Here is a 26,436-nt window from a genome sequence, read left to right as displayed (position 1 = left end):
TTAAGGCCAGAATTCTTAGACAAAAAACAGCAAACACTGAAATGACTCCTCCAAGCGCATTATTAATCGGTTTGCAAAAAAGGTAACGATATGATGATATTTCCTAAAACAAGACACACATACTAATATGCATTCAAGCTTCGACGGTCTTTGAAAGGAAAATATGTAGCAGACATAAGGGCGGGGTATCGCTCGTGTGCAGTTCTACAATGCTAGTCTATGCCATGCCATGCTTGTTACCAATGGCAACCAGGGAAACTTTGTGACAGCTCCCACTTGGATAATATCAGTGCTGCACAGTGATTTCCCCCTCATTTCCCCCTCCTTGCAAAGACGATACGTGCAATGGCATCGCCCCAGAAACACTCAAAAGACCTCAAGATAATGATCACGGACACCAAGCAGGTAAGTTAGATATAGCGTTACCAAATAATCTTGCAAGACACCCGCGTCAACATCACCCTGAATGTCTATAGGCTCGGTAACTATCATGGCTATCATGGCTAATGTTCAAGCCGCCAGGTGGCAAACAGGCTAACCATCTGGCTAATTATTTCAGTGAATGTGATTCTAAGTGACAACAACGGCAATAGTTGGCTGAGCTATCAATATCATATGAATTAGACATGATGATTTAATATGACATGGTTGTTACATCAGCTGTTGGTTTATTACTTGGGCCAAGTTATCATAATGTTAGCGGTTATAAATGCAGTGTTGATCGAATTCTAACCACTGATCTCTTTTTTAAACGTTACTGAAAGAGTGACTTAGTTCAAATAAACATTATGTCTCAAAATATTTATAGGACATGGATGATGTGTACAAGGCACTGGAAAAACTCCGCAGTTTGTCCCAAGAGGATCGAGCAGAAACAGGCATGCTGCGATCAAGAATAGACGAGCAATCCAATTTGATTTGCATCCTGAAACAAAGAGCTGATGAGATGCTTCTCCGGTGTCAAGCTTTAGACAAAATCAATGCTGAACTTGAGACCTTACGTGATGCCGTACAAGCTGAACTTGACAATGAAAAGAAGCGGTCCTCGCTGCTAGAGCAGCGGTTCATGCACCTGGCCGCAAACCATCAAGAGCTGATCAAATTTAAAGACGAGTACAAACAACAGAATGCTGTGTTGACTGAAGAAAACAAACGTCTTCGGGAGGAAAACGAAACTCTGTTTTGTAAAGAATTGCAAGAGAAAGAGTTAATCATTTTGTCATTAACCAAGGAATTAAAGGAGCTTGCTCAGCAACACATGCGATTAGAGGCCGAGTACCAGTGAGTAGACTTAATTTAGAGTATTTATAGCACTAATGATATGACAATTGTTCTTTTTCAAGTGCTGTTCTTTGTGTAAACAGGGAAAAAACAGCTGTGTTCCAAGGGAAGTTAAAGGAGCTTATGAACCAACATCAGACCAAGGAGGCAGTTTTGCAACATGAATTACAAGACACTCAAGAGCAACTGAAGAATGCAGTTGACATGTGTGCAGGTGACTTTTTTTTGTCAATATAGCATTTAAGATCCATATAGGCTGCCCTAATATGTTCAAGTTATGAGTTCATGTTCAGGATTGTTTTTGTCTATTTTCAGAACTGGACCTTAGATTGAAACTGTCACAAGACAGAGACAACTTACATGAGGTTAAAGTGCAGGAGAAAATTGAAGCTTTAACTAAGGAGAAAGAAGAACTATTGGATTTGTCTATGCAGAGAGGAAAAATTATACAGGTAATCCGCTTTGAGCAAAATCTTTGACAGGGGCAAACTGATATGCAATCCACTTTATCAATTTATGATGCCTTTGTTGATTGCAGGACAGACAAGTTGAGATACTGGAGCTGGAAAATAAATGTTTGCAAGCAGAAAATGCCAGGATTGCGGCAGAAGACCGGTATGAAGTAGATTCATAAGGTGTATTTTGTGCAACGCTAGGCTACTGTTACCGTTACTGGACATACATGTGGATTGTCCTGTGACTCTGTAGGTTTGCGACAGAGGTGTCGTCAGTAAATGCCAATCTGAAAGTGAAGGAACTTCAGCTTGCCCTTGACGCTGCTGAGAAGGCATATGGCGATATCAAGAAGGTCTGTTGATGGAAAAACAAAAAAATGAATGGCGACTTTAACACTGTATTCTTTTCATATTTTACCACAATTTCTGAGCATTGTGTCTTTACCCATTCAAACATCTGAAATCCTCTTCCCAGGATTTTGAAGCGTATAAAAAGCACAGCTTTGATCTACTTGCAAAGGAGAGGGAGCTAAATGCCAAGCTACGCCATGTGACTGGTTGAGGGCTCCATACCATAATTCATCAACATCACACATCAGTATGTGGTTGGTTCATTTGTTTTCTCATTAAAATCAGCGTTGTATCATCTTCTTTCTTTTATTGGCTAAGGTTTTTCAAACCAGGGTTTAGTCACTTCATCGCTTTTATTCTTGCAGACAAGTTGTAATTGGGAACCTCCAAAAACCGTAATCAATTTCACAATGTAATAAAGGGCTTAGGAATGTTTTAAAACAAAGCAGGTAAAGACTAAGGCATCATATGATTTTAACAGGGGACTATAACAGTGCTTGTAATGTCACAGAGCTGTCACAGGTCAACCGTTTTCACCGTCTTAAATAGTTTTCCAGCCCTATTGACAAGAGTTATGGCACAGGCAGTAAACATACACAGACAAAGCATATTTGAAAGTGAATGAAAAACTGTATACTTAAGTCATTCCCAGACCAAATGAATCATTGATCTTGTAACAGAGTAATTTTGTTGAAACAAACTTCTGTTTGTATAAATGCAGTTGTGCTAATCTCTCTATTTTCAGGTCTAATAATGTTTGTGTTTGTAGTAAGTTGTCCTTTTGAAGTCTTACTGTGTTTTCCCTGGCTAAAGAACTAATATAAGTATATTTAAAAAAAAAAAAAAAAAAATCATGATGACTACATTTTGCCATATGCATCACAATGACTGAAGACTGTTGATTCTTCAACCCAACCAAAGTTTCTGGTTACAATGCATACATTTGCATCTCATAAGATCTTAGACTGTTAATCATTTACTAACTTTGCTTTACTTTGTCCAGTAAAAGTACATTTTATTGTGTAAATCCTAAATGTATTAGTAGACGTATATTGTTTTATATTATCTTTTATTCTTTGTGAGAAAGATTGATATGATGTTTTCTTTGGCCTAAAGTAGTGTTAGTTTATTTGTTTGTTTATTAGTACGCTATTCCTAAAATAAAAATGAATCAGTGTGACATCCTGGTTATTTGAAGAGCCTAATGGTATTTGTCCACAGGAGGGCGCTGCAATATAGACCAAATAAGATAACTGGCTCTGATGCTGACACATTCTACTAAAACTATTATGTTAACTTTTATATTAATGCCTTATATTAAGACCAGTAACACTGGCTATTAAAACATGTGGTATTCATTTCTGAACAGAGTCGGTATGAATTATTATACCTTGAATGAATTTAATATAATCGTTAAAGGAACCATTTCCTCTGTTCATGTTAAGGATATGCTACTGAAATGCTACTGGCACAACAAACTTTCAGATGATTTCTGAAGCAGTTGTTAAAGATAACTTATCAAACAATTTATTTGAACACACTTTGGACCAGATCTGTCATGAATCAACAAATGTACATTTTATTACTGACGGCCAGTCAGTCAAAATAATTTTATAGCCTTTCATTACAAATTGTGTCATAAACCCAACTATGTTATTTGACACAATGAGGCCAGTCTTGTTTATTGAAGCCAACCTGTGTCAGAGCATGCATGCAAACGCATTGGGTAGTTAACATTCCACTAGCCACGTGTGTTAACCAGATACCCCACTGAAGAGGTGCCTCAAACTGCTTGAGGTGTTCTTGCAGAAATGCATTACTAGAAAATTATCGTTTTGGTCGCTGTACCCAAGGAAGTCGATCTTTTGATCTAGGCAGACAACAATCTTGAATTTCCCCTTGGGGATCAATAAAGTATCTATCTATTTATCTATCCTTTAGCCTTTGGGACAGACACAGACATCATAATATGATGCTGACAAAGGATTGAAATGCCACATATTTCGAAAATGTTTAATGTGTTTTGGAAAGGTCCAAATCCATCTTGAGGTGACCGGAAAGCTTATACATCACAGAGAATTCACTCACTGTATTGCATTGGATGACGTTAATTTGACATGTTACTTCTGGAGGAGCCTTCACTTTCTTTTTTCTTTGTATTCTGAACCCAAGTCATTCTCCAATCCTCCTGATGAATCCAGTGTAACAACATTTTATCAGAGGATCGCTGGGTAGACCTCTACAATAGAATGTTGTACCCTCAAGGACTCAAACTCTGGAAAATATGGAGTTCAGAACTTTCAAGACTTTTCTGTGTATGACTCAACTCTGATGCTGGGACTTTGAGTTTTGTTCATCTTAATGAACAGCGGCAGAGAACTCTTATACCTTATAGTCTTATACCTAACCAAGTTTAGAAGGTTTTTACAGAGAGGTTTGTTAATATAGGCCTATTATTCTTAGCCTGATTTACATGACATTTTATTCCAAAAAACATGGCGAAAATGGATGCTTTTAAAGAGACCCTACCCTTTTTCATAGTCATAAAATCGCTTAGAAATCGTTGTTTTGCTTGACTGACCAGTTTTATCGAAAACAGTAATATTTCCTCCCCCCCCACCCCCCCAGTGTCCCTATCCGCTATTGCAACCTTGCTTGTTCAGGAGGCGATCGCTCCTTGTCTACATCTGGAAGGCTGAGACGCTAAGGAACAAGAACAACCATAATTCCCTCTCTAAAATATTTTCATCTCTTATTTCAAAACAAAAAAAAAAATTGAAACTGGCTTTATCCAATGTTCAGATTTTATCTTTTTAAGTTTATGCAAATTAGTGCATATTTAATTACATCGTACCTAATTTGCATATTTAAACATTACATTTCAGAAAACTTGTAATACATTTATTTTTCATATTGATCTAAGTAATCAACTGGTGAAGTTTCATAGTGATATCTGCTTGTTAATGTTTTTACCTGTACCATGTTTCACCTGTAGTATAATATCCGCCTTTTATACCACTGCTTGGTCAAATTTCCGATTGTGATGCGCTATTTGGAACGTGCATTATTTTTCTTTATACCGCACGGCTATGAAGTAGTTCCTTTTTTTGGGCTTATTACACTTGAATATCAATTCGCCAATGTGAATGTAACGGTATCTAAGACAGCGGCAATATAAACGAAAATGATAGTAGCAGTGGTATAAGCGGGATAATCAACTCCGCGCCATGCGTTTCTAGGAAAATAATGCACTTATCGAAGTGTAAAGTCCCCTCCGCCTGCGGCGTCGGGTCCTTATTACCACTTCGAACGTGCATTATTTTCCTAGAAACGCACGGCGCGTCATTGATTATCCCTTACATATTCATCACATTGGACAAGAAGGCTTAATATACGAAATTGTCCAAGGGATATCACCGGACACCCTCTTAAATCTTAAAGAGGTACCCCTTGTCAACTAGATTATGCAACAAAAAAAAAACTTTAACCGACAAAACCAGGTCTGGCTGACTACTGTTCTTATTGAGCAGAATGCTTTCTACAGCCCTCTCCAGTAGAGGCAGTAGAGAGCCATTGATAGTAGAGTGCTATTACTTAGAGTTAACGTTACAGAAACGTTAAAACGTTAACGTTGATGTTAAAAGTTGTGCAGAACACTGGGTGGCACTTATCTCTAGGGTGCTGAACTATTCATACTCTCGCATTCAGCATAATCCTCTCTGTGCCCCTCTCTAATTGGCGAAAGTGTAGCAGAGTGCCATTACTTATGGGAGCATTCCAGGGTGTCAGCTTGGCCCCTGATTGCTTTGTGCCTCCAGGTTGGGGCTAAAATGCCCTGTCACCCCTCACACAGCTGGAGCGCCGCTCTGTGATGCCTCAGCCAGCGTACACCGGGCCTGTCCCAGCCTGCAGCGCACTGACAGCCAGGGTCCAGGTCAGGGCTGCTCACTGACACGGGATTCAGATGGTCATCGCTCAGGTGTAGACGAAATGCCTCGGCGGTGACCCCTGACCCCGCCGGCCGGAGAAAGTGGGCATGTTGAGCGAGCTCAGCAGGGAAATCAAGACGTTTCGGGTCATCTGCATCAGCGTCGTGCACTACGTCTTGAAGACAAAGGAGAGCCTTGCGTTACAGAAGCGTTACAGAAACATGTCGCCCTCAAGGCTTTTATCGAAAGGAACTCTGAGAGCCATGACTGACCCTGACCTTTGACCTCAGTACTGGGACTGGTCTTTGTTAAGGAGATGAAATAATGATCATGGACAAAATGTCCTAGTAGATTTCTTAGTGACAGAACTTTTTCTTGAAGGAAGTTGCTTCAGCTTCGGGGGACAAATGTTTACAACAGGCAACTAGTTGACATGCAGATGGGCAAGTACTATATTCATTCACATAAAACATGTCCTCTAACAGCAAATAAATGATATATGACCAGATATGTGATATACGACCAAGAGTAAGGTGTCCCTCTCTCCACCCCCTAATTAATTTTACTGTGGTCAGTGTGACCGAACGATGACTTCACTGGTTGCCATTGTCCACATTTTCTCCTGCCTCAATGCACCCACGGCTAAAAGAGCTATCAGACTCTAGAACTAACACTAGTTTACTATAGAGCAGAAAAGAACACCTCTTGTATGAGTTGGTATAGATCATAGATCATAGACAATATGCCTAGATGCCTGTAGGGAATAGTCTTGCAATCCTGCAACTGGGGAACTGGCTTTAACTGAGCATGGGTATTATCACAGAAGTCAGCATGGCAGTACTGATCAGTGATCACATGTTTATGATGACAAAAATATTTAAATTAATCCATAAGACCAAAGTATTATAAAATGGTCAGATAAGGGTATAGCTAAATGGCTCTGAAGTAATGGTACAGATTTTTAGATTAGGTCTTATCTAGTCTTATGTCTCTTTCTAAGGAGCTCTTTGAAAATTCATTCCCTCAAGGCAATGCCATTATAGTAAAAGGATATCAGGCTACCTCTTAACCAATACTCTCCTTGGTATTCCAAGCCAATTTTCCTTCCATTGGAAGGTGTACTTTGTAATTTAAATAATTTTGTGTTTTAACTCCTTGTTTTGGAACTTCTAAAGGCATCCAAACTACACACATTGAGCATAAAGAATAACCTGATATTTCATGTATACACAACATGATACATCTCATGCTTAAACAGAAACCTGAGAGGAAGGCAGAACAATTTATTTCCTTTGGCACCAGAGTTAGAATGTCATCAATGTGGAATAGCTGTCTGTCAGACAAGGTCACATGATGGCTCATTTAACACATCACTGGGGGCATAAGTCTCATGAGCAGTGTTGCTGAAAAGAAACTGAACATTTTAGATTGATTCAATAATATCTAAAAATGCCTAAACAATGACCTCCATGCACAAAGAGAAAGGCCAGATGAGGTCACCACACCAACTTCCAATCACATGACAACCCCATAGTATGTAGTGGAATGTGGGATACGGCATTTTATTGGCCTTTAAAGACACTGCTCACTGGACCTAAATTCACCAGAGGATGCTTCGTAACTACGCAAATTGAGACACTCTATAAAATGAATTATACAACAGCCTTAGGTGAAGCAAATTATTATCACTTATTTGGGTATATATACCAACAGCAAATTCCCCACATTGGGGCATATCGGAGAATCTGCATAACTGGGCCAGCCCCCATCTTTTTTGGGGGGTGTCTGGTTTTCAGGGTCCGAGGCGGTCCCTCCTCTGTTTAAAAGGAGGTGGGAGTGAGAGGGACTCACTATAGACCAAGGATGTCTATGGTGGCTGCTGCAAACTCAGGGAGCTGACAGGCATCATCCTCATCACCTTTCACTCTCTCCGTCTCTCTCTCTGTCTCATTCACTCTGCCTGTCTGCTTGCCCCCGCACCCGCTCCTCCCGCACCACACACAAAGGACCTGCACACCTGGATCTGCAGCACACCCCTGGGGCTTTAGGAGGGGTCCACAGTGAGTCTTGTCTCGCTCCGTCTCTGGAGATTGTTATCTTTGATGCGGAACCTCAATTGGCTTTGTCAAACGGAATATTTGACTCTAGTTAAGCTTCCTCAGCACCTGTCTTGACATGTCAGCATTGCCACAGGATTGCTTGTTATTGCGGTGAATCTTTTTTTACTGCATGTAACACTGCTTAAAGTTAATTCTGCTCTTTTGTGTAAAATCATCAAATGTGATGTGTATCATTGAAAGCCATTCCTATGCATTTAAATGTGCCTCTTTCTCCACACCAGAGCAATATGATGCCCCACACTCTGACTGGGCTCCTGCTGCTGGCAGGACTGGGCGCTCTGGCTCAGGATCACTATGGGGACAGATCAGGGACCAAGAGGACCAGGACCAAATTCCTGACTGGAAACACAGTGCAGACACTCCAAAGTGGAAGAGGTAAAACATGCAGGGATGTGTGGCTTGTGGGCTTCAATGTATCTCTCATTTAATGTGTTGGTCTCATAAGGGTTATAATAAGCACCATTAATTTCTGTGTGAACATGTAGTATTGAGACTAGAGAAATCAGTCCCACTTGATTTCAGGGCAAGGCAAAGCTACAAGATGTTAAACATGATATAAGGACTGGAATCAAACACTTCACTGGGAGCACCTGACTTTCAGCTCACAGGGCTATGTGGATCTAATCTCAGAATCTGTCATATCTTTCATGTTATCTGTCCTCAAGGGCTGTCCTGAACCTTCATTTTAGCACGTCTGGGTGATTTAGACTGACCTATATACAGCAGTCACTTATTTCATGTCTTATTTCATGAAGCAATGTGTGTGGAAAACTGTAGATAAATCTGTCTGACTCTTCACACTGTTACCAGCTCTCTTATTGTGACTTAAAAAGCAAGGCAGAGTGTGTAAATATAATGGAGCAGATGTGACTGAGTTCTAATATGGCAGACTGCAGTATGCAGCTTTGTAACCAGCTCTTCAAGCACAACCTAATGAGTGTTGTAGTTACTTATTGCCCTGGAGTTACCGCATGACTGAAGTTTCTTTGAACTAACTCAAACCTCTGATGCATTTGAAAAGCAGTATACATCCTCTGATGAGGCCAATTAGAGCTCCTGTTATGTGGTATTAGTCATTCACTGCAGACTCATACAGTGTGACTGGAGTCTAGGCTGAAAGGGGGCACATCAATAGTGTTTTGTGGTCTCCTCAGAAGCCATACTGGATGAGGACTGCAGCGTGGAGCTTGCCTTCCTGGTGGACAGCTCGGAGAGCGCCAAAGAGAACCACGAGAAGGAGAAGCGCTTCGCCATTGACGTGGCCGAGAGGCTGCCCAGCATCCGGCTGAAGTCGGGCCGCAGGCTGAGCGGCAAGGTGGCCCTGCTGCAGTACAGCAGTCACGTGCTCATCGAGCAGACCTTCAGCCAGTGGCGCGGCATCGACAACTTCAGGACGCGCATCCTGCCCATCGCCTACATCGGCCATGGAACCTACACCACCTTCGCCATCACCAACATGACCAAGATGTTCGAGGCCGAGTCAGGACCCGCCGCCATCAAGGTGGCCGTGCTGCTGACCGACGGCGTGTCGCACCCACGCAACCCGGACATCTTCTCGGCCACGGCTGACGCCAAAAACCAGGGGGTGAAGTTCTTCATGGTGGGCATCACCCGCGCTGCCAATGAGCCGGCCAACGTGGCCCAGCTGCGTCTCCTGGCCAGCTCGCCCGCCTCACGCTTCCTCCTCAACCTCCAGGACCAGGACATTGTCGAGAAGATCCTGACAGAGATTGTGAGTAAAGTTTGGTTAACTTTTCTTATTTCTCTGGCCTTTCGAGGTTTAGGTCAGTCTAGGTAAATCTATAAAGTACTTTTTAAGAGCCATAAGAAATTACAACCAAAGAGCTCCACTGCTAATGGTCCTGCAAACATTCCTCAGTAATTATAAGTATTTGGTTACAAATCAGTGTGGTGGGGGTTTGTTGACATTCCCTACAAGGGTTTGCAATTATAACACAATACCTGCATGGAGCCCACTGAGAATGTTTTTTCAGCTGAAAATACCTGCCATCCATGTGTAAAGAGTCTTTCTGTTTCTGGCGGTTTTTGAATTTCTATCTCTTAAGCTGTGAGCTCCATCTCTCTGCACTTGTCATTTAGAACAAGTACTCAGGCCTTTGTGTGGTTGTCTGAGCACTGGTCTCCCTCAGAGTGTCCCCTCAGATCTCTCTTTCCTTCATTGTACTATTCCGTGCATGTCTTGAATTTGCAGACCAGTATTTTCATAACAAAGACAGAGTGAAAATTATTAAGTTCAGGACTTGACATGTCTTGGGATCACATACCTTGCAAACCCCATTGTGTAGAATTTGCCAACACAAATTGCTTAATTGGGTGTTATGTCTGAAGCAGATTCCCTGATAGTGATAAGACAGTGATAAGAGCCTAACCAAGTACATATGCATAGTTATAGTAATGTATAAATGTTTAAAGCATTAGAATTGTGATCAAAGCTATTCATTGTTAGTAATTAATCACCCAAAACTGTCAATTGTTTCTTTCCTGTACTTTTGCGTGTCTGAAAAATTATACCTTATTTTTATCCTATTTTCTTCTTTCAAACAGGCCGAATTGGCTGAAGATGGGGTACGTACTTTATTAGCACCTCAATAAAATATCTGTACTGTGATATGTTTTTAATGTTATATTAAACATCATTGCATCTCTATAATAATTTTTCATTTCCAATATTTCCAGTGTCCTTTGGCCCAGACGTGTACTTGTGAGAAGGGAGAGAGGGGACCCAGTGGTCCAGCGGTGAGTTTAACGTCCTAATGAAAGAATTCCCAATGCTTTTTAAATCATCACATTCCCACTCCTCGGAACCACTAGAGGACAGGTGATCTTTGCCCAAGGGCATGAATTCTTTGCGGAATTTCAAAGAGAGGAACTGGCTAGGGTCTTGACATTTAGAGGTAAGTGCACACTTTGTGAAAGTCGGGATAATTGCTGTCTTTGTTGAGATCCCACCATCTCCCACCCACCCCCAGCTCCGACTGTCTCCCTCTGGGTGAACGCTGCCTGAAAGGTTTAAGGCGACTTCCAGATTTATTCTTTTTCTTCACTATACAGGCTAAAAATGTCGCCTCAGATACAGGAGGAATTTGCATGTTTCACAGTTTCTCCACTTCCACATTTCTCCCAGAGCGAGAACTCCAAGCTCATTCCTCATTGGTCAGAGAGCGCTGCATTTACTCCCAGCAGAATGCGTCCCCCATGGTGACGCTGAGGGGGCACCTAGTAAAGGTCTCCTCTGCCAATAAAACAAGGCTTTGTTCCCATCATAAATAACACTGTCGGCTTCCCCTGTCTGCTCCCACAGCTACGGAGAAGAAAAGACACTAAGTAGGGTTAAAACTGACTGTGTGTGTGTGTGTGTGTGTGTGAGTGTGTGTGTGTGTGTGTGTGTGTGTGTGTGTGTGTGTGTGTGTGTGTGTGTGTGTGTGTGTGTGTGTGTGTGTGTGTGTGTGTGTGTGTGTGTGTGTGTGTGTGTGTGTGTGTGTGTGTGTGTGTTGTGTGTGTGTGTGTGTGTGTCTGTGATATGCCATCTCACAAGGCAAAGCTATAGAGGTCCTCTGATGTCGAGTAAAAAAATAGTGCAAGATGAGTTAATGTCATGATCTCTTGTGTCAATGCTCTGGAACAATCACCTCATAGTTATTGACCAGGTGCATCATTCTGCCTCGCATTCTTAGAGCTGTAACTCACTGGCTGCCACTCGGATGCTCTTATTACTTTAATGACCAGAAACCAGCCGTCCTGATGAATTACGGTGGTCATGGTCAGCCCAGGTGCCGCCCAATCCGATGACCTCTTGGTCCTGACCAGGCAGAAACATGCCTAGTCACTGGTCCTCCCCACCTATCCATGCCCCAAGTTCAAACCTACACTTACACACTCTGCTATTATTCTGACTTTCACTACATTCTTGTTTTCTTGGTCTGGAAGGGGAGAGTTATAGAGTCTGTATGGACTGCCTCTCCCTTTCCCTTTCCTTCTGACCTATAATCACAGACCATTGCATGGAAGAGTCATCAACTCAGAGATGACGGGGGTCTGGGTAAAGCCTCTACTCCCCTTCCATAGCACCTATTGACGAATGGACAAGTGAGTTAGATGAAGGAGCTTTCTCTGTCACTCTAGTGTTATTAAAGTACGGCAGCAATGTGCCTCAGAGAGAGACTTCATTCATGCGGAAATGTGAGGTCGGGTAACTTGACCTTCCGGGATTTTGTCAAACACTGAAAGATGAGGTAATGGTCTCAGGCGAATGTCAGATTTCAGTCCTCTTGTTTCTGCTCCGGTCTGCTCAAACCTCTCCTCTTACCTCCACAGGGCAAGAAGGGTCGTTCAGGTGATGATGGCGCCCCCGGACTCAAAGGACAAAAGGTCACTAATCCATCTCCGTTACAGCTGTAAATTCATCTAGAGTTGTGGAATTTCATAGCATTGCTGTCGTTTATTGTTTTGTGACACTGACCCTGTCGTGCTTCCGTTAAAAAAAAAAAGTGGCAACAAGTGGCCACCGGTGTGGCCGCACGGCTAGCCTGTCATTAAGATGGACATGACCGTGATGAATGACTGCACGTGCCTCACTCAATGCTGACTCCTCTTCCACTCAGGGTGAAGGTGGGATTCCGGGACTTTCCGGCCGAGAAGGATCAGAGGTGAGAGGTCAACATGCCTGGGGAGAAATCTACCGTGTCTCACTCATTACTGGCCAGACACAAAACAGTTATTATATTCTTCCGCTTCTTTCTTTGTCTTCTTCTTCTCCAGACTTCACAAGACTTCCTTTTCTTTTTTAAAAGCATCGAAATTAATTGTGAATTATCTGTCTGTGTCTTGTCTTGTTGTCTGTCTGTCTCTAGGGCAAACCTGGTTACAACGGAGAGAAGGTATGTACAAACTGAGCAGTTATTAGTCTTTTCCCATGTGGCTCAATATGTCAGCGTGTCGCATCATTGCGAATGCCCTGTCTCGGTGTTACGTTGTGTATCACTAAAACTGCAATTGATGGTGTTGTGCAGGGAGAGCGAGGTGAATGCGGAACTCCGGGAATCAAAGGAGACAGGGTGAGTATGCTGTTACAAGGACTGAGTTATTGTTCTCCTTCTCACATTTTGAGTGAATGTATGAGTAGTATTTCAAATTTCATCACGGTAAATTTGCTCACAGGGACCTGAGGGACCTGTTGGCACAAGGGGATCCAGAGGACTGCAGGTATGCACTGACATATCGAGGATATCAAATCCTATCTAAATCTTTGGAAGCAGAATTGTGGCTAGATTCTAGACTTCTTAAAATAACAACCCTTACAGAAATCGAGAATACAATAGCATGCAATTGTATTTATCTTAAACAGTTTTCTACTATACTGTAGAGAGAAGTAAGTCATTCTAAGTTGTGCTTTCCTGAAATTCCCACACAGGGTTTACCAGGCCCGCATGGTGACATTGGACCTGAGGGAATACAGGGAAAGAAGGTTTGTGGTTTTCGTTTTCTGTGTTTTTATCCCATATGCCACACATCAGTAATTACACATTGCATTTGGAAGAAATAGACACTGCAGCACGCTAGCTCTCCGCTGCTCGAACATAGAAACGGAAGCACCAGTGTTCTGTGGTTGCAGGGTCGTTTCCAGTCTCATGTAATTGGCACCCCTGAAATCCACTGGCTCTGGGCCAAAAATATTGGCCCAGCTGAACACCGAAAAGTAAACATGTTCATAGGTCTATGACTGATGTGTCTCCAGGCAAGGGTCCCCTCTCTGCATGTACTGTAAGTGGGAAAGGGCCTACAGCAGTTGCCTCATCTTTATAGGGTGTCACAAAAGATTGCCTGCAGTCTGTCATGGCTGTAACTTCTCCTTACAAGGAAAAAAAATATATTGTCCTGCAGAAAAAACGATACCAAACACAAATTCCACTCACAAGACTGCAAGGAATACGTAAATGCCACCTATAGGATACTTAGTCAAGAGGGTAGACCTATATAGTATGTCCTACTTAGTCAAGAGGTGGACTGTAAATTTCTTCCTCGGACAACATTAAGTGGCAAAATGGACTATTTATCTTGCCATTCATCAGGCGCGGGTCCTGTGCTGTCCCAGGCTCTCAATGCTGTTGTCAGGCATGCTAAAACTGGAATTCCACTCAGACAACAGAGCTGTGGGCGCTCCCAGCCTAGAGATCAGCTTAGAGCCCACAGTGGGAGACAGCAGCGTGTTAGCACGGCCCTGGGGGAGAAAGCCGAGACCTGTCAGGGGTTTCCAGACAGGGGTTGGCGCTTGGTAGTTAATTTAGTGTGTTTACACTACTTACAGTGGTCAGATTGTTTTTAGTTTTAGTGCTGTGATGTTTGAGTTTGATGTGGCACTTTCGATGACTTTTAGTATTTTGGCTGGAGAGATTTGAAGTCTTCACTACATGTCAGTGGGCAATGTAATCATCTTTACTTTCTGCCTTGATTGTGTACATATACACAATGGAGATGCAGGTTAAATAGCACCTGCTTTCCTCTTTGTTGTGCCGGTAAAATAATGCCTCTTCTGTCTGGCACGATTTGAGGTTTTACTCAGTGCTTTCAGATCTGGATCAGTACACTTGGCACACTCTCAAAATATTAAAGAACTGTTTGGGGACTAGATAGCATAGTATGCGTGTTAAGGTAGACAAGCACTAGTGCAGAGATACTGCAACTTTACAACTACTTGCTTTAAAAATCAGGTAATATCAGCCGTGGTGTACTGGTTAGCGCATCGGGCTTGTAATCGGAGGGTTGCCGGTTCGATCCCCGACCAGTCCACCACGGCTGAAGTGCCCTTGAGCAAGGCACCTAACCCCTCACTGCTCCCCGAGCGCCGCTGGTTGGGCAGGCAGCTCACTGCTCTGGGTTGTGTGATTCACCTCACTGTGTGTTCACTGTGTGCTGTGTGTTCACTAATTCGGTTAAATTGGGTTAAATCCAGAGAACTGAATTGCCCTCACGGGATCAAAAAAGTATATATTCTATTCTATTCTATTCTAATATGACCACCTTCACCATTTATCAGACAATAATGTTTGAAATTATCATTTAATTACATCTCAAGACTACTGCTCTGATGAGCATCTATATTACCTGCTGCTACCAGCGAGCCATACATTCATTTGATGAGGATAGGATAGAATTATATAGAATACTGAACTGTATTTCATATTCAGAGGCCTGTAGTTTTGCATATTTGGACTAAACCTGATGTCAATAGTCCAAACAACTGCAGAATGATTTACTGTTGCCATTTACATGCAAAATGACATACCTTAGAGGTCTTCTCTCAAAAGGCTGTCAAATATATCATTACCTTCACGCCTACGCGTATACCTGTAAGGCATACACATTATAATCCCCCACTGTTCAGCAACCTCTCTGAGAGCTAGAAAATCCTGTGTTGATGGATAAACATTGCAACCTCAGAAAATTGTAGAAGTATCTTAAGTTAAAATGAGATCAGATTACAGATCATGTAAGATCTCTTCTCTCCTCTTATCTCTTCTCCTCTAACTAGGTAAATGTTGTCTTACCATACTGTTCACATATACTGTATGTGCCACTGAACTTGTTATATTCAGATATATTCTGAGTTTGTGTATTATTGGCTGTCCACTCAGGGGGAGCGAGGCCCTGCTGGCCCATCTGGATTGCAGGGAGAGAGTGGGATTGGTCTACCTGGACCAAAGGTAAGTTTTCCCACCCTATTCACATATCATTTGTTTCTTTACAGCAACAGTTGTAATGTGATTAAGAGGATCGGTCACTAAACTCTTTGTCACACGCTCTTTGTTGTCCTAATAGGGTGACCTAGGTTTCCAGGGGAGACCAGGGCCTCCTGGGTCTCAGGGGATCGGCGAGTCAGGCCCACCTGTGAGTATGCCTGCTATGCCCTCTACCCCTGAACTGCTTAAGACTGATGCTGCTGTTATTGTTTATGTTAGTGCGAGTGACTTATAAAGAATTCATGTGTATGTCCTGATCCTATAGCTGTTCACACTGTGCGATGTGACTTATTCTACAGGGGCCTCAAGGGCCACAGGGTGTCCAAGGCGAAAAAGGACCTCAGGGGGAGGGCTTCCCAGGACCAAAGGTAAACAGGGCCAAAATCACAAATACAGGACACAATATCTGAATTTAGGAGCTGCATTATGAGATTTCTCAAGCACCTAGTACTGTCGGTACAAAAACAATCGATTCTACCTGGCTCGAGTTGCTGCAATCAACAGCTAGAGCTGCCAGGCATGTTTAGTGCTACACTCTAGGAGCATGAACACGGGGTCGGGGGCTCATTGGTGAAAGTTGGTAAAAACCACCTCAATTTTTCATATTACAGATAGACTACCATTGTATACTCACACGATACTTTGAGAAACGCAAATGGTTTGGCACTCAGTTAATTATTCCTCCTCGCAGTCTTCACCGCAGCACTGAAAATGAAGTGAAAAGCACAGGCAGAGGTCAAAGACTGTAAGAATTGAGTTTTTAGAATGACTTCCTTCTGTTATGTAACTATGTTATTGCCATTTACATTCATGCTGCATCTGACGAGACTTGCTCTCAATCCTCTACAAATGGCTCCCCTACCTTGTGTAGTTGCCATTTATATTGCCATGCATGCCTGGGCATGGTGGAGATAGTACACTTTTCCCTTGTCAAAACATGTGAGGTGAATTGTGATTTGAATGCCTGCAACAACAACCTACACAAATTTACAACACCAATGCACTGATGAAAGGGGTCTTATGAGGCGTTGCTATAACAAGAGCTATTTAATACCCACATCTTTCAGAAATGTCCATTATGTATGGGTAATACGCTTTCATTAACTTCAAAGAGAAAGGCAGTTTTTCAGGAATGCCTCTACACATCTATGCTTACCATAATTGTGCTTAACATTTGTTATAAGTCCCTTGTTGGAACTATAAACATCATACCAAGTCCTCAGGCAGCTCAACAGCTGTCAGGGCTGAACCCATGACTTCTGGGGAACTCCTCTTCCCCAGAACACCAAAAAGGGTCAGATTAACTCTATGGGCAAGGTCAAATCCCTCTAATTTAGCGAGCTACCATCTGTGTGTCTAGGTTTCATTGTCTCTGATCACTGTTGAGGCAGTAACCACAACCTCTAGTGGTGTTCATCTTGAACCTCCTGAAAACTTCAGCCTTGATAACACATAATGAAGTGTGGCACACAGCCTGAGGAAATAAAGAGTTTCTTACAACACTGTTACTAACAGCGGAAACGTAGACTCCACAAAACTATTTGCACTGTCAAATGATAACAGGGCTACAACAATACAATTTATGTGCACAAAAGCAAATAAAGTTCTGAAACAAGTTCATACAGTCACCAGCCAGAGATTGGAGGTGGAACGATATGGTGGCTGGGAATATGCAGGGGTTGGGGGTGTAGGGATGTAGAGTGGAGAGAAAGCTGATGACCTCTCTTTTGTCCGGCAGGGAGACCGCGGCGTGGAGGGGCCGAAGGGGCCCCGTGGACAGTCGGGCATTGGAATCAAAGGGGACAAGGTAGGCAGTAAATACATCAGCTACTGAATGCCATTCTCACCGCCATGCCATGTCTGCTCCACAAAAGGGCTAATGAAGTAATGAATAGCCCTGCAATTACACATGGGACCCTGCTAAGGAAGCCTTCTGGGAGAATGGACTGGGAGTAGCTGGGAAGGGCTGGCAAGGATCTGGTTGCTGTGGGAAAAGATGTGTTGAGGAGGGGAAAGTCTCAGCACCTGTCAGACAATCTCTTAACATCTGTCTGTTGGTTATAAGCCATTTATAATCCTTCACTCTCCTGTGTTAGACTAGTGTTTAACGTCTCAGTTTACTAAAGTTTGAGACCACAGCAGTCAACTTAAGTGACTTAAGTAAAATTGTTAAGTGGATGGAATGGGTCTCAACACCTTTGCACTCTGATAACAATAGTTTTATAATACTAGTGGTCAACTATTAAAACTAACTTTAGTGCATATCCACAGGATATCATTTGAAACCCACCGACATTTTATCATAACTACCAGGGTTAGCTAAATAACAACGCCCAGTAGAGGCCCATGCCATATCTGGGGCTATTTGTAAGGGGCTGTAATGTGACTATGAAGAATCTGCTTGCTGAAGTTTGAGAATGTATGTTTGATGTGCAGGGAGAGTTTGGACCACCTGGTTTTCCTGGCCCTTCAGGGCTTACTGGTGTTGGTATCCAAGGTGAGAAGGTGAGTGTGTACAATTTTTCAACTGATTTTTCAGACAATTGAACATGTTTATGTTCTAAACTTCGTGTTTCACTTACTATGTGTTCTTAGCAGGCTACATATAAAGTACCCTACCTGTTCCAAAACAGCAACTCGGGTACAAGCCAGTCTTATAACCTCACTAAGTTTTCATAAGTGGCTCTTTATACTCGTTTGATTACTGTAGCTGCCCTGGCATTGTGACACAAACACAAATAATTACAAGTCACTCTTGTTTGCCACCAGTAATAACTGTCTTGTAACTGAGCAGACAAACATGTACCACTTAGCATTCTGCCAAAAGAAGCTAACAAAACAGCATGGAAAGGCCTATCCTGCTGGTTTTCACAGGTTGCCATTTAACACAGGTTGCCATTTAATATGTTGCAAGTGTTTGCAGTGGTGGCTAGCCAATAGAGGGCGCTATGGGCCTTAATGTGAAAATCTTTAATGAACATCTCCATAATATTCAATATCAATCTATTAGTTTAAGTATGAGTTTCTTTAAATTCACAAAGCCATTTATATATCTATATACAAATGTAAATAATCATGCGACTGGGAAATTAGTTTCCTGGATTCCCCTCTCCAGTTTGTATGGGGTACCATCATAGCAGCAAGAAAATGGAATGGAAGTGGAATGGAACCAATAAATAATCAACTTTTGAGACTGAGAGTTGACGGACCTGTTTGTAGACATTTTCTTTGCAATCTCAAACTTTCATCAGATATGCCAATTTGAATGTTGAAATAGTTTACTGTGATATTTGAATAGCTCATGACGAGCTCAAGGTATGTAGATTCAATTTGGTACCACAAAGGCCCATAACGGATGGAGAGAAGTTTTTTCAAGCATTTTCCTGTGCTTGGCTAAGGCTTCACTTGCCTTATTCATTAGCCACCAATTTTAATAGTCCTCCCTGATTTCCTGTTTGTAGGGTGTAGAGGGTCCCAGAGGTCCACCAGGAGGTAGAGGGTCACCAGGAGAGGGCTTACCTGGGCCTAAGGTAACATATTTTATTCCAGTCTTGATATACACTTGACCACACTGAATGTGAATGTCCTGCCACACCTATTGAAGAATTACAATAATGCATGACTCCAAGCAACCTCTAGGCCTTGAAGTTGGACTCTACTCATCTCCAGCCATTTGTCATACATACAGTGCTCACATACTGTAACCCTGTTGTCTTTCTGCGTGTCTTCCACTTGATAGGGCGACCAGGGCCTGCCAGGAGAATTTGGAGCTCCCGGTGAGAGGGGAGTTGGAGAGCCTGGAGCAAAGGTAAAGCCTCTGTCTCAGTTTTAATAGATTGGCCAATCAAATTTTCATTTTCCCTGTGAATATGAGATTTCTAACCACCTACTACTCTATAGGGAGAGCCGGGCGCCGCCGGATTTGGAGGATTACCTGGGCTTCCTGGAGAGGATGGCGCTCCTGGACAGAAGGTGAGTTTTGATGCCAACTTTCATCCACCGTTTTCATCACAGTTTTCTGTCATAGGCCTACTGAAAGTCGATCAATCTGTTCTTGATGAGAACAGCTTGATCGTTTTTCCCACCTTCAGCAAATGGACATTGTTGCTGACAGTACAATATTTAAAAAAATCATGCCAACACTGCCTTCCATTTCCCATTAGCATAGGATGGTAAAATCGTATCTAACGTTATGTTTTGTAGGGCGAGCCTGGGCTTTCTGGTCTCAGAGGGCCTGAGGGAGCAGCAGGAGTTGGCATCCAGGGTGAAAAGGTATGAAGCCACTGTGATTTATCGTATTACCGTATGAGGGATGTGCCCTAAAAAGCAGGGGGTTGCATGGTGTTGATGTGCTCTGTGTTCTTTCCCAGGGAGACCAAGGGCAGCGGGGTGTCCGAGGGTTGACTGGACCACCTGGGATAAGTGGCCCCTCTGGATCAAAGGTGGGCATGAAGAAATTATTTAGAACAAAAAAAAACATCTATCTTCTAGTCTGTCCCTTGCCATAATAATAAGGGAGCAGCAGTCACATATTGTTTAGTTCTCCTGTAGCTAGAATTAAAATGTTGTGCACAACCATTCCACAGGGAGAGCCTGGTGTGCCAGGAAGACTTGGAATGCCGGGACTGCCAGGACGTGCCATTGCAGGGGTTAAGGTAACGAGCTAAAGCTGGCTTCATCCTGCTTTTGCAATACATATGTCAACGAGTACTCATTCCATAGGCCTGCTGCCAACAATCAGAACGCTTCCATGGCAGCAAGGATTGTGAAAGTCTGACATCACTTTCTCCCACTATAGGGTGACGTCGGTCCGCAAGGACCTGCTGGGCCCGTGGGTGAGACTGGGTATGGATTACCAGGTCCAAAGGTAGGAAAATCAACCATGTCAAACATGTCTGCATAGATAGACAATGATATTCACTGGAGATATCTCAGTAGAATAGATTAATTGGAAGACAGCCTTGGTGATTGGCTGACTGGCTGTGACTGACTTTCATTTTGAACACCAGGGTGATCGTGGCGGTCCTGGCCCAGCTGGTCCATATGGTGCCAAAGGAGAGGGCTACCCTGGTCCAATGGTGAGTGTACACTGCTCTTACATGAGACTTTCTAAATACACACATCCTCTCTGACATCAAACCATAATCAGAGAAGAATGCATCCAAATAAATAAGATTCTTTGTCCACAGGGTCCTCCTGGTCTTCCTGGACTTCCAGGAGAGTCTGGACCTGAGGGAATTGGCTTTCCAGGACCTAAGGTAACATCACTGTACAAAAAAGATTTGTCAACTGCTGCATTTTGACACTCGTGTATCATGTATCTGTAGAGTCTCTTTGAATTAGTGTGTATCTGTGAGGAGTTTGTGCATTGGAGAAATAATGTGTGTTATATTGTCTGTCAAAAGGGTGATGTTGGCTTCCGAGGCCTGCCAGGTCTTCCAGGTCCTTCAGGGGAGGGTCTACCAGGACCACAGGTATCACACTCAGGACTTTTATTTTGTCTTTGTTCAAAGTCTTCCATTTGTTATTGTATGATGCTAACACACATAAAATCATACGTGCTAAATGTTTGTTAAAGTAACTACCTTAATAACTTAATAACCTTCGTAACATTTGTATAAGCAACAAGCTCCTTGTGACAGAAAAATAGCAAGATAAAAGGCTCTGTCCTCTGTCATAGTAATAATGTATGGACACATCCAGCAGTGAGGAGACAGAAGGTCTCAGATGTTTCATTCTTCATCTCCATTACCATGGCAGCAGCGGAGTTCTTCTCTGTGTTCCCTCATTAATCCTGCCCACCTGCTGTTTCAGGGTTCTATTGGACGACCAGGCCCATTGGGCCCTGCTGGACCCCCAGGGGAAGGCTTGCAAGGCCCCAAGGTATGTTAATAAGGGTCTTCATCACATAGAGACGTGGCCCATGACCTATGGGTTTTATGCTCCTGGTGTAATTTAGTGGTGAACTCTGTGTAAACAGGGAGGAGAGAGTAATAATATGTTTTTTTCTTTTTTCTTTATCATTTTTAGGGTGACCTGGGAAGTCAGGGAATATCTGGACCAAGGGGGCCACCAGGAGAAGGTTTCCCAGGCCCAAAGGTGAGAACCCTCACAGGGAACCTGTTTGCAAGCTGTTTGGGAATGCTGCTTGATCTTAACCTTTGTGTAATGACCTGTGCTGTGTCTGGTCTATGCAGGGTGACAGAGGCCTGCAGGGCGAGAGGGGAAACAAAGGAGTTAAGGGAGATCTGGGCGACCCCGGACATTCTGGCGAGGCTGTGAGTTGTCAAAACAGAACCTGCCGGTGCCAACAGTTATAAAAGTTAGCAATCACAGTTCATGTTTTCTGTGTCATTGATTGACCTTTAATGTGTTCTCTTGGCATCTTAGGGAAGACCAGGAATAAAAGGAGAAGCAGGACTCACTGTAAGTTGTCTGAGCTATTAACTACAAGATGTATTAAATACCGAGATGTTGAATCCTAGAAATGTAGCTATGCTTTTCAGTGTGAATTACATTAATTTCTCTAACACCCAACTTTGTAAAACCATTCCTTTCAGCGGGAGGATATCATCAAACTGATCAAGGAGATCTGCGGTGAGGCCCATTCAGAGTTAAAGATGACATCCGTAGAAGTCTTTGCATGAAGTCTTGTCTATAATGAGATGCTTCTCTATCCCTCATGTATTCAGGATGCGGTATCAAGTGCAAGGAGAGGCCCATGGAGTTGGTGTTTGTCATCGACAGCTCAGAGAGTGTGGGCCCAGAGAACTTCGAGATCATCAAAGACTTCGTCACAGCGCTCGTCGACCGCGTCACTGTGGGAAGGAACGCAACCCGCATCGGCATGGTTCTCTACAGTCTGGACGTCCACCTGGAGTTCAACCTGGCGCGGTACACCACCAAGCAGGACGTCAAGCAGGCCATCAGGAAGATGCCCTACATGGGTGAAGGCACCTACACTGGCACTGCCATCCGTTTAGCCGCCAAGGACGCCTTCTACAGCACCCGTACTGGGGTCAGGAAAGTGGCCATTGTTATCACGGACGGACAGACCGACAAGAGAGAGCCCGTCAAGCTGGACATTGCTGTGCGGGAGGCTCATGCTGCCAACATTGAGATGTACGCCCTGGGGATTGTCAACAGCTCAGACCCGACCCAGGCTGAGTTCCTGCGTGAGCTCAATCTGATCGCCTCAGACCCAGACAGCGAACACATGTTCCTCATTGATGACTTCAACACCCTGCCAGGTAGTGGCCCTGCCAGCTACACGTTGTGAGACACTGCGTGTGTGTGTGTGTGTGTGTGTGTGTGTGTGTGTGTGTATTATTGCTGTAAAACAAAATGACTGACCAAATATAAAAGTCAAATCAAATGCACTTAAATATTTCAGTGGAAGTGCATTTGATATCCTCTATTTGAATTCATTTTCATAAACTATTTTTTTTTTTAAATGTTGTTCTCCTAGAAGTTTTAGTGAAACTGTAATTGGGTTACTGTCATTCGATTTATCTTTACTCAATCAAAACAACACAACAATGCAATTTTAATGATTTTTTCTTTTTACCTGAAATACACAATTAAATAACATGACATATTATGTATGTTTTCAACAATGGAGATACAGCATTTTAGAACCAAACTCTTCCTTTGATGACTCAATATTCAGCCTGATATTCTGTTTCTGTGTTTAGCTCTGGAATCGCAGCTTGTGAACCAATTCTGTGAGGATGAGAATGGCGCCCTCATCTACAACCGCGTCACTAACGGCTATACCAATGGCCACGGCACCAATGGAAATGGACAAAACGGGTATAATGTCTATGGGAACAATGGCTATGGGACCAACTATAACTATGAGGACGGGACAGTGGAGAAGAATCCAGTCCTCACGCCTGAGAGCTACGGCAGAGGCCGAGGAGACACCTTCTCTCTCCCCATCAACTCTGGCCCAGCCCCTGCCCAGGTACACAAAACCTTCAACTTTACCACAGTCACACGCAACGCAATCCTAATCATCATCTTTACAAATACAGGCTTCAAAAAAGCACTAGTTGCTTTAAGTGTTTCTCATTAATCAGTTTATACTGTCTATTAATGATCTGCAACAGGATCATGAAGAGGATGACTATTATGAGGGAGAAGATCTGGACCTACCACACCGTGGCACGATACCTATTGTAAACAAGACGGTTCAACCTATACAGCCAGTTGTTTCTGGGAGGGAAGATACCCTCTCCAGAGGAACAAGTTCATCATCATCTTCATCATCATCAACTGGAGTTTCGGGGTCCACCACATATATAGAGCCAGATACACCTCCTGTATTGATCTCACGTAAGTATATGCACTGAAATTTAAGGCATTCTTATCCCACACCACTTTCACTAAATGGCTCAAAGAAAATGAATCTTAACTCTGTACCATTGTTTTGACTAAATCTGTTTTCTCCCTGATCAGAGAGGCTCCCTACAGATGGTCGTTGTGACCTGGCTTTGAGTCAGGGCAGCTGCAGAGAGTATGTCATTCGCTGGTATTATGACAAACAGGCCAATGCTTGTGCACAGTTCTGGTATGGTGGTTGTGATGGCAATGACAACCGTTTTGACTCAGAGGAGGAGTGTAAGAACTTATGTGTCTATGGACGGACAGGTAAAGTATATTCCACCTAATTTTAAGTTCCTTTAGAACATGTCTGATGTTTCTTTTAAATATCACACCTGACATTTTGCCACTGTTCTCCACAGTTGGTTAAGAAGAAGGATGAAATGGGAATGCATGAATCTCTCAGTGAGTGAAGAGAGTGAAGAAGATCATCTTCTACATCACCCAAGAGGATCTTAAATATTTGCTTGGCAGCACTGTTTTGTATACGATAAATGTCTCTAACAGAGGACAAAATGACATTGTCCCCCATCAACAGAACTGCTTACTATTGTTTTCCTAGGTATCCACTCTGTTAGTGATCCAGAATCCAGGACTTAGAATTGTATTGTCACTAAAATAGACCCATACCATCACCATGACTTGTTTTGTTTTCAGTTGTGACATGTTTTCTGTCTGCAGCCTGTCTTTGCAACTCTTCAGGGAACTGACATAACTGTTGCTGTGTAATCCTGCCTTTGGACAATGGCATATGTTTGTGCTTTGTCTTAATTCAAAACTTGACTGAATACTGTGACAGACATTGTAAACCCTTGTAGGAATTTTATAATGGTCAGAATATACCATAAACGTCATGTGATTTCAACTGTTGAAAATGTAGATAACAGTAGTAGAGAAACAATAGATGTTATTTTTGTAGGCAATATTTGGAAAATGAGTGCTACATTAATTGTGTAATCTAATGTCATATGACTGGATGCAAAAAGAGCATCTCTATTCAGTGGGTGTAGTCTTAATATTGAAGACAGACAACCTGCAAAACTAGCTAACTGTTGACATTGTTTATAAAAGTGGGTGTAAGACATTGTATTAAATACATGTTTTCAAGGAATAATAACCTCTGACAAATCTGTTGGTGCGACTGAACTTGTGAATGAATTCTTTTCACAGTGATGTTTTGTACTTTTTAAAAAATAAAACATGTAATGTAAATAAATGTTGTCACTTGATGAAGAGTAAAAAGCTTTTGTAAGGTGAAAAAAATGGAAGAACCCTGAGAGTCACTCAACATGATTCAAAATGTTTGAGTCACCTTTATCATATACCTGTATAATAGTCAAACAAGATGAGTTATTGTCATTAAATCCAAACAGGGAAATAGTCCCAATGTCAGGAGAAAAATAAATGAAAAAAATAATTTAGATGAGGATTGATTATGGCCTATTAGTTTCCTTTGAATTGTAATAAGTTTAACACACACACACACACACAAACACAACAACACATTTTGATTTCCAATTCGTTCAAACTGTCTTGTACTTTCAACTTACTCTTTCCAGATATTTCATGAGACTATCTCTCATCTTGTCTGCTAAAACCTGACTAATCTACACTGCAGAAACTCCTGACCCTGGGGAAAATGCTAGATTGCATGTCAATCATTATGTACCACAGACAAGATCCTCAGGAAGTGGCTAACCACATACATCATGGGGAAAAGTGACCTGAGGGAAGAAATGGAAGCCTATTAGTCTCCTTACATTCATGGCTACAGGCAAACGCTATATGGGTGGCCATGAGTCTAATGTTCAGTGCTTGGTGATAGGACAGTGCAATGTCAACACTAGCTGAATAAATAGAAAGTACATACAGGTAGTGACTGTGTTATATGTAGGCTATATAGCACTCAACAGACAATATATATGACAAACAAAATGTCTAGGTATTTATCCTCACATCCTGTTGCATACAATGATGAAAATCCTTTCTTGTTTGTACCTAATAGCATCACTCCAACTCCATATTAAAAGCAGGGGGTCAGGATTCGGAGAGTCAGTTTCAGCCATTATAGTTTCATGGTTGGTCGCCAACACCTTAAAAATGGCATCCCATATTGCTCATTTCCAGCCACACTTTTTATAAACAACCCAATTAGTTG

At 42.5% G+C, this 26,436-nt stretch overlaps 2 protein-coding genes across 2 annotated transcripts; both read left to right on the top strand.

Annotated features, from left to right (window-relative positions):
- The first annotated feature begins 264 nt into the window (after nt 1-264).
- zgc:172182 (coiled-coil domain-containing protein 89) lies at nt 265-2,380 on the top strand. The gene is made up of 7 exons (XM_062533393.1): nt 265-405; nt 809-1,281; nt 1,365-1,495; nt 1,597-1,733; nt 1,820-1,896; nt 1,990-2,089; nt 2,212-2,380. Exons 1-7 carry the CDS (start codon nt 346-348, stop codon nt 2,296-2,298), a joined length of 1,065 nt encoding a protein of 354 aa, XP_062389377.1. The 5' UTR covers nt 265-345; the 3' UTR covers nt 2,299-2,380.
- A 5,983-nt stretch (nt 2,381-8,363) lies between these two features.
- On the top strand, nt 8,364-25,008 carry col28a2a (collagen, type XXVIII, alpha 2a). The gene is made up of 35 exons (XM_062533611.1): nt 8,364-8,511; nt 9,291-9,868; nt 10,702-10,722; nt 10,834-10,893; nt 12,472-12,525; nt 12,759-12,803; nt 13,008-13,034; nt 13,167-13,211; nt 13,315-13,359; nt 13,568-13,621; nt 15,789-15,857; nt 15,973-16,041; nt 16,193-16,261; nt 17,632-17,700; nt 18,330-18,398; nt 19,355-19,423; nt 19,633-19,701; nt 19,794-19,865; nt 20,097-20,165; nt 20,264-20,335; nt 20,480-20,548; nt 20,692-20,760; nt 20,903-20,971; nt 21,083-21,151; nt 21,299-21,367; nt 21,708-21,776; nt 21,924-21,992; nt 22,091-22,171; nt 22,284-22,319; nt 22,454-22,490; nt 22,586-23,143; nt 23,588-23,886; nt 24,032-24,230; nt 24,354-24,545; nt 24,641-25,008. Exons 1-35 carry the CDS (start codon nt 8,364-8,366, stop codon nt 24,646-24,648), a joined length of 3,666 nt encoding a protein of 1,221 aa, XP_062389595.1. The 3' UTR covers nt 24,649-25,008.
- Nucleotides 25,009-26,436: the final 1,428 nt, after the last annotated feature.

The sequence above is a fragment of the Sardina pilchardus genome, chromosome 4 (assembly GCF_963854185.1).
Source record: "Sardina pilchardus chromosome 4, fSarPil1.1, whole genome shotgun sequence".
Classification (NCBI taxonomy): Eukaryota; Metazoa; Chordata; class Actinopteri; order Clupeiformes; family Clupeidae; genus Sardina; species Sardina pilchardus.
This window is presented reverse-complemented; position numbering and strand designations above follow the sequence as displayed.

Excerpts from the sequence above, each read along its gene's own strand:
- zgc:172182 (XM_062533393.1), top strand. The coding sequence starts at position 346 with ATGGCATCGCCCCAGAAACACTCAAAAGACCTCAAGATAATGATCACG. Across the intron at positions 1,496-1,596 it reads TGCAGTTGACATGTGTGCAG|AACTGGACCTTAGATTGAAA; the intron begins GTGACTTTTTTT and ends GTCTATTTTCAG. Across the intron at positions 2,090-2,211 it reads CATATGGCGATATCAAGAAG|GATTTTGAAGCGTATAAAAA; the intron begins GTCTGTTGATGG and ends TCCTCTTCCCAG.
- col28a2a (XM_062533611.1), top strand. The coding sequence starts at position 8,364 with ATGATGCCCCACACTCTGACTGGGCTCCTGCTGCTGGCAGGACTGGGC. Across the intron at positions 10,723-10,833 it reads CCGAATTGGCTGAAGATGGG|TGTCCTTTGGCCCAGACGTG; the intron begins GTACGTACTTTA and ends CAATATTTCCAG. Across the intron at positions 18,399-19,354 it reads TTGGTATCCAAGGTGAGAAG|GGTGTAGAGGGTCCCAGAGG; the intron begins GTGAGTGTGTAC and ends TCCTGTTTGTAG.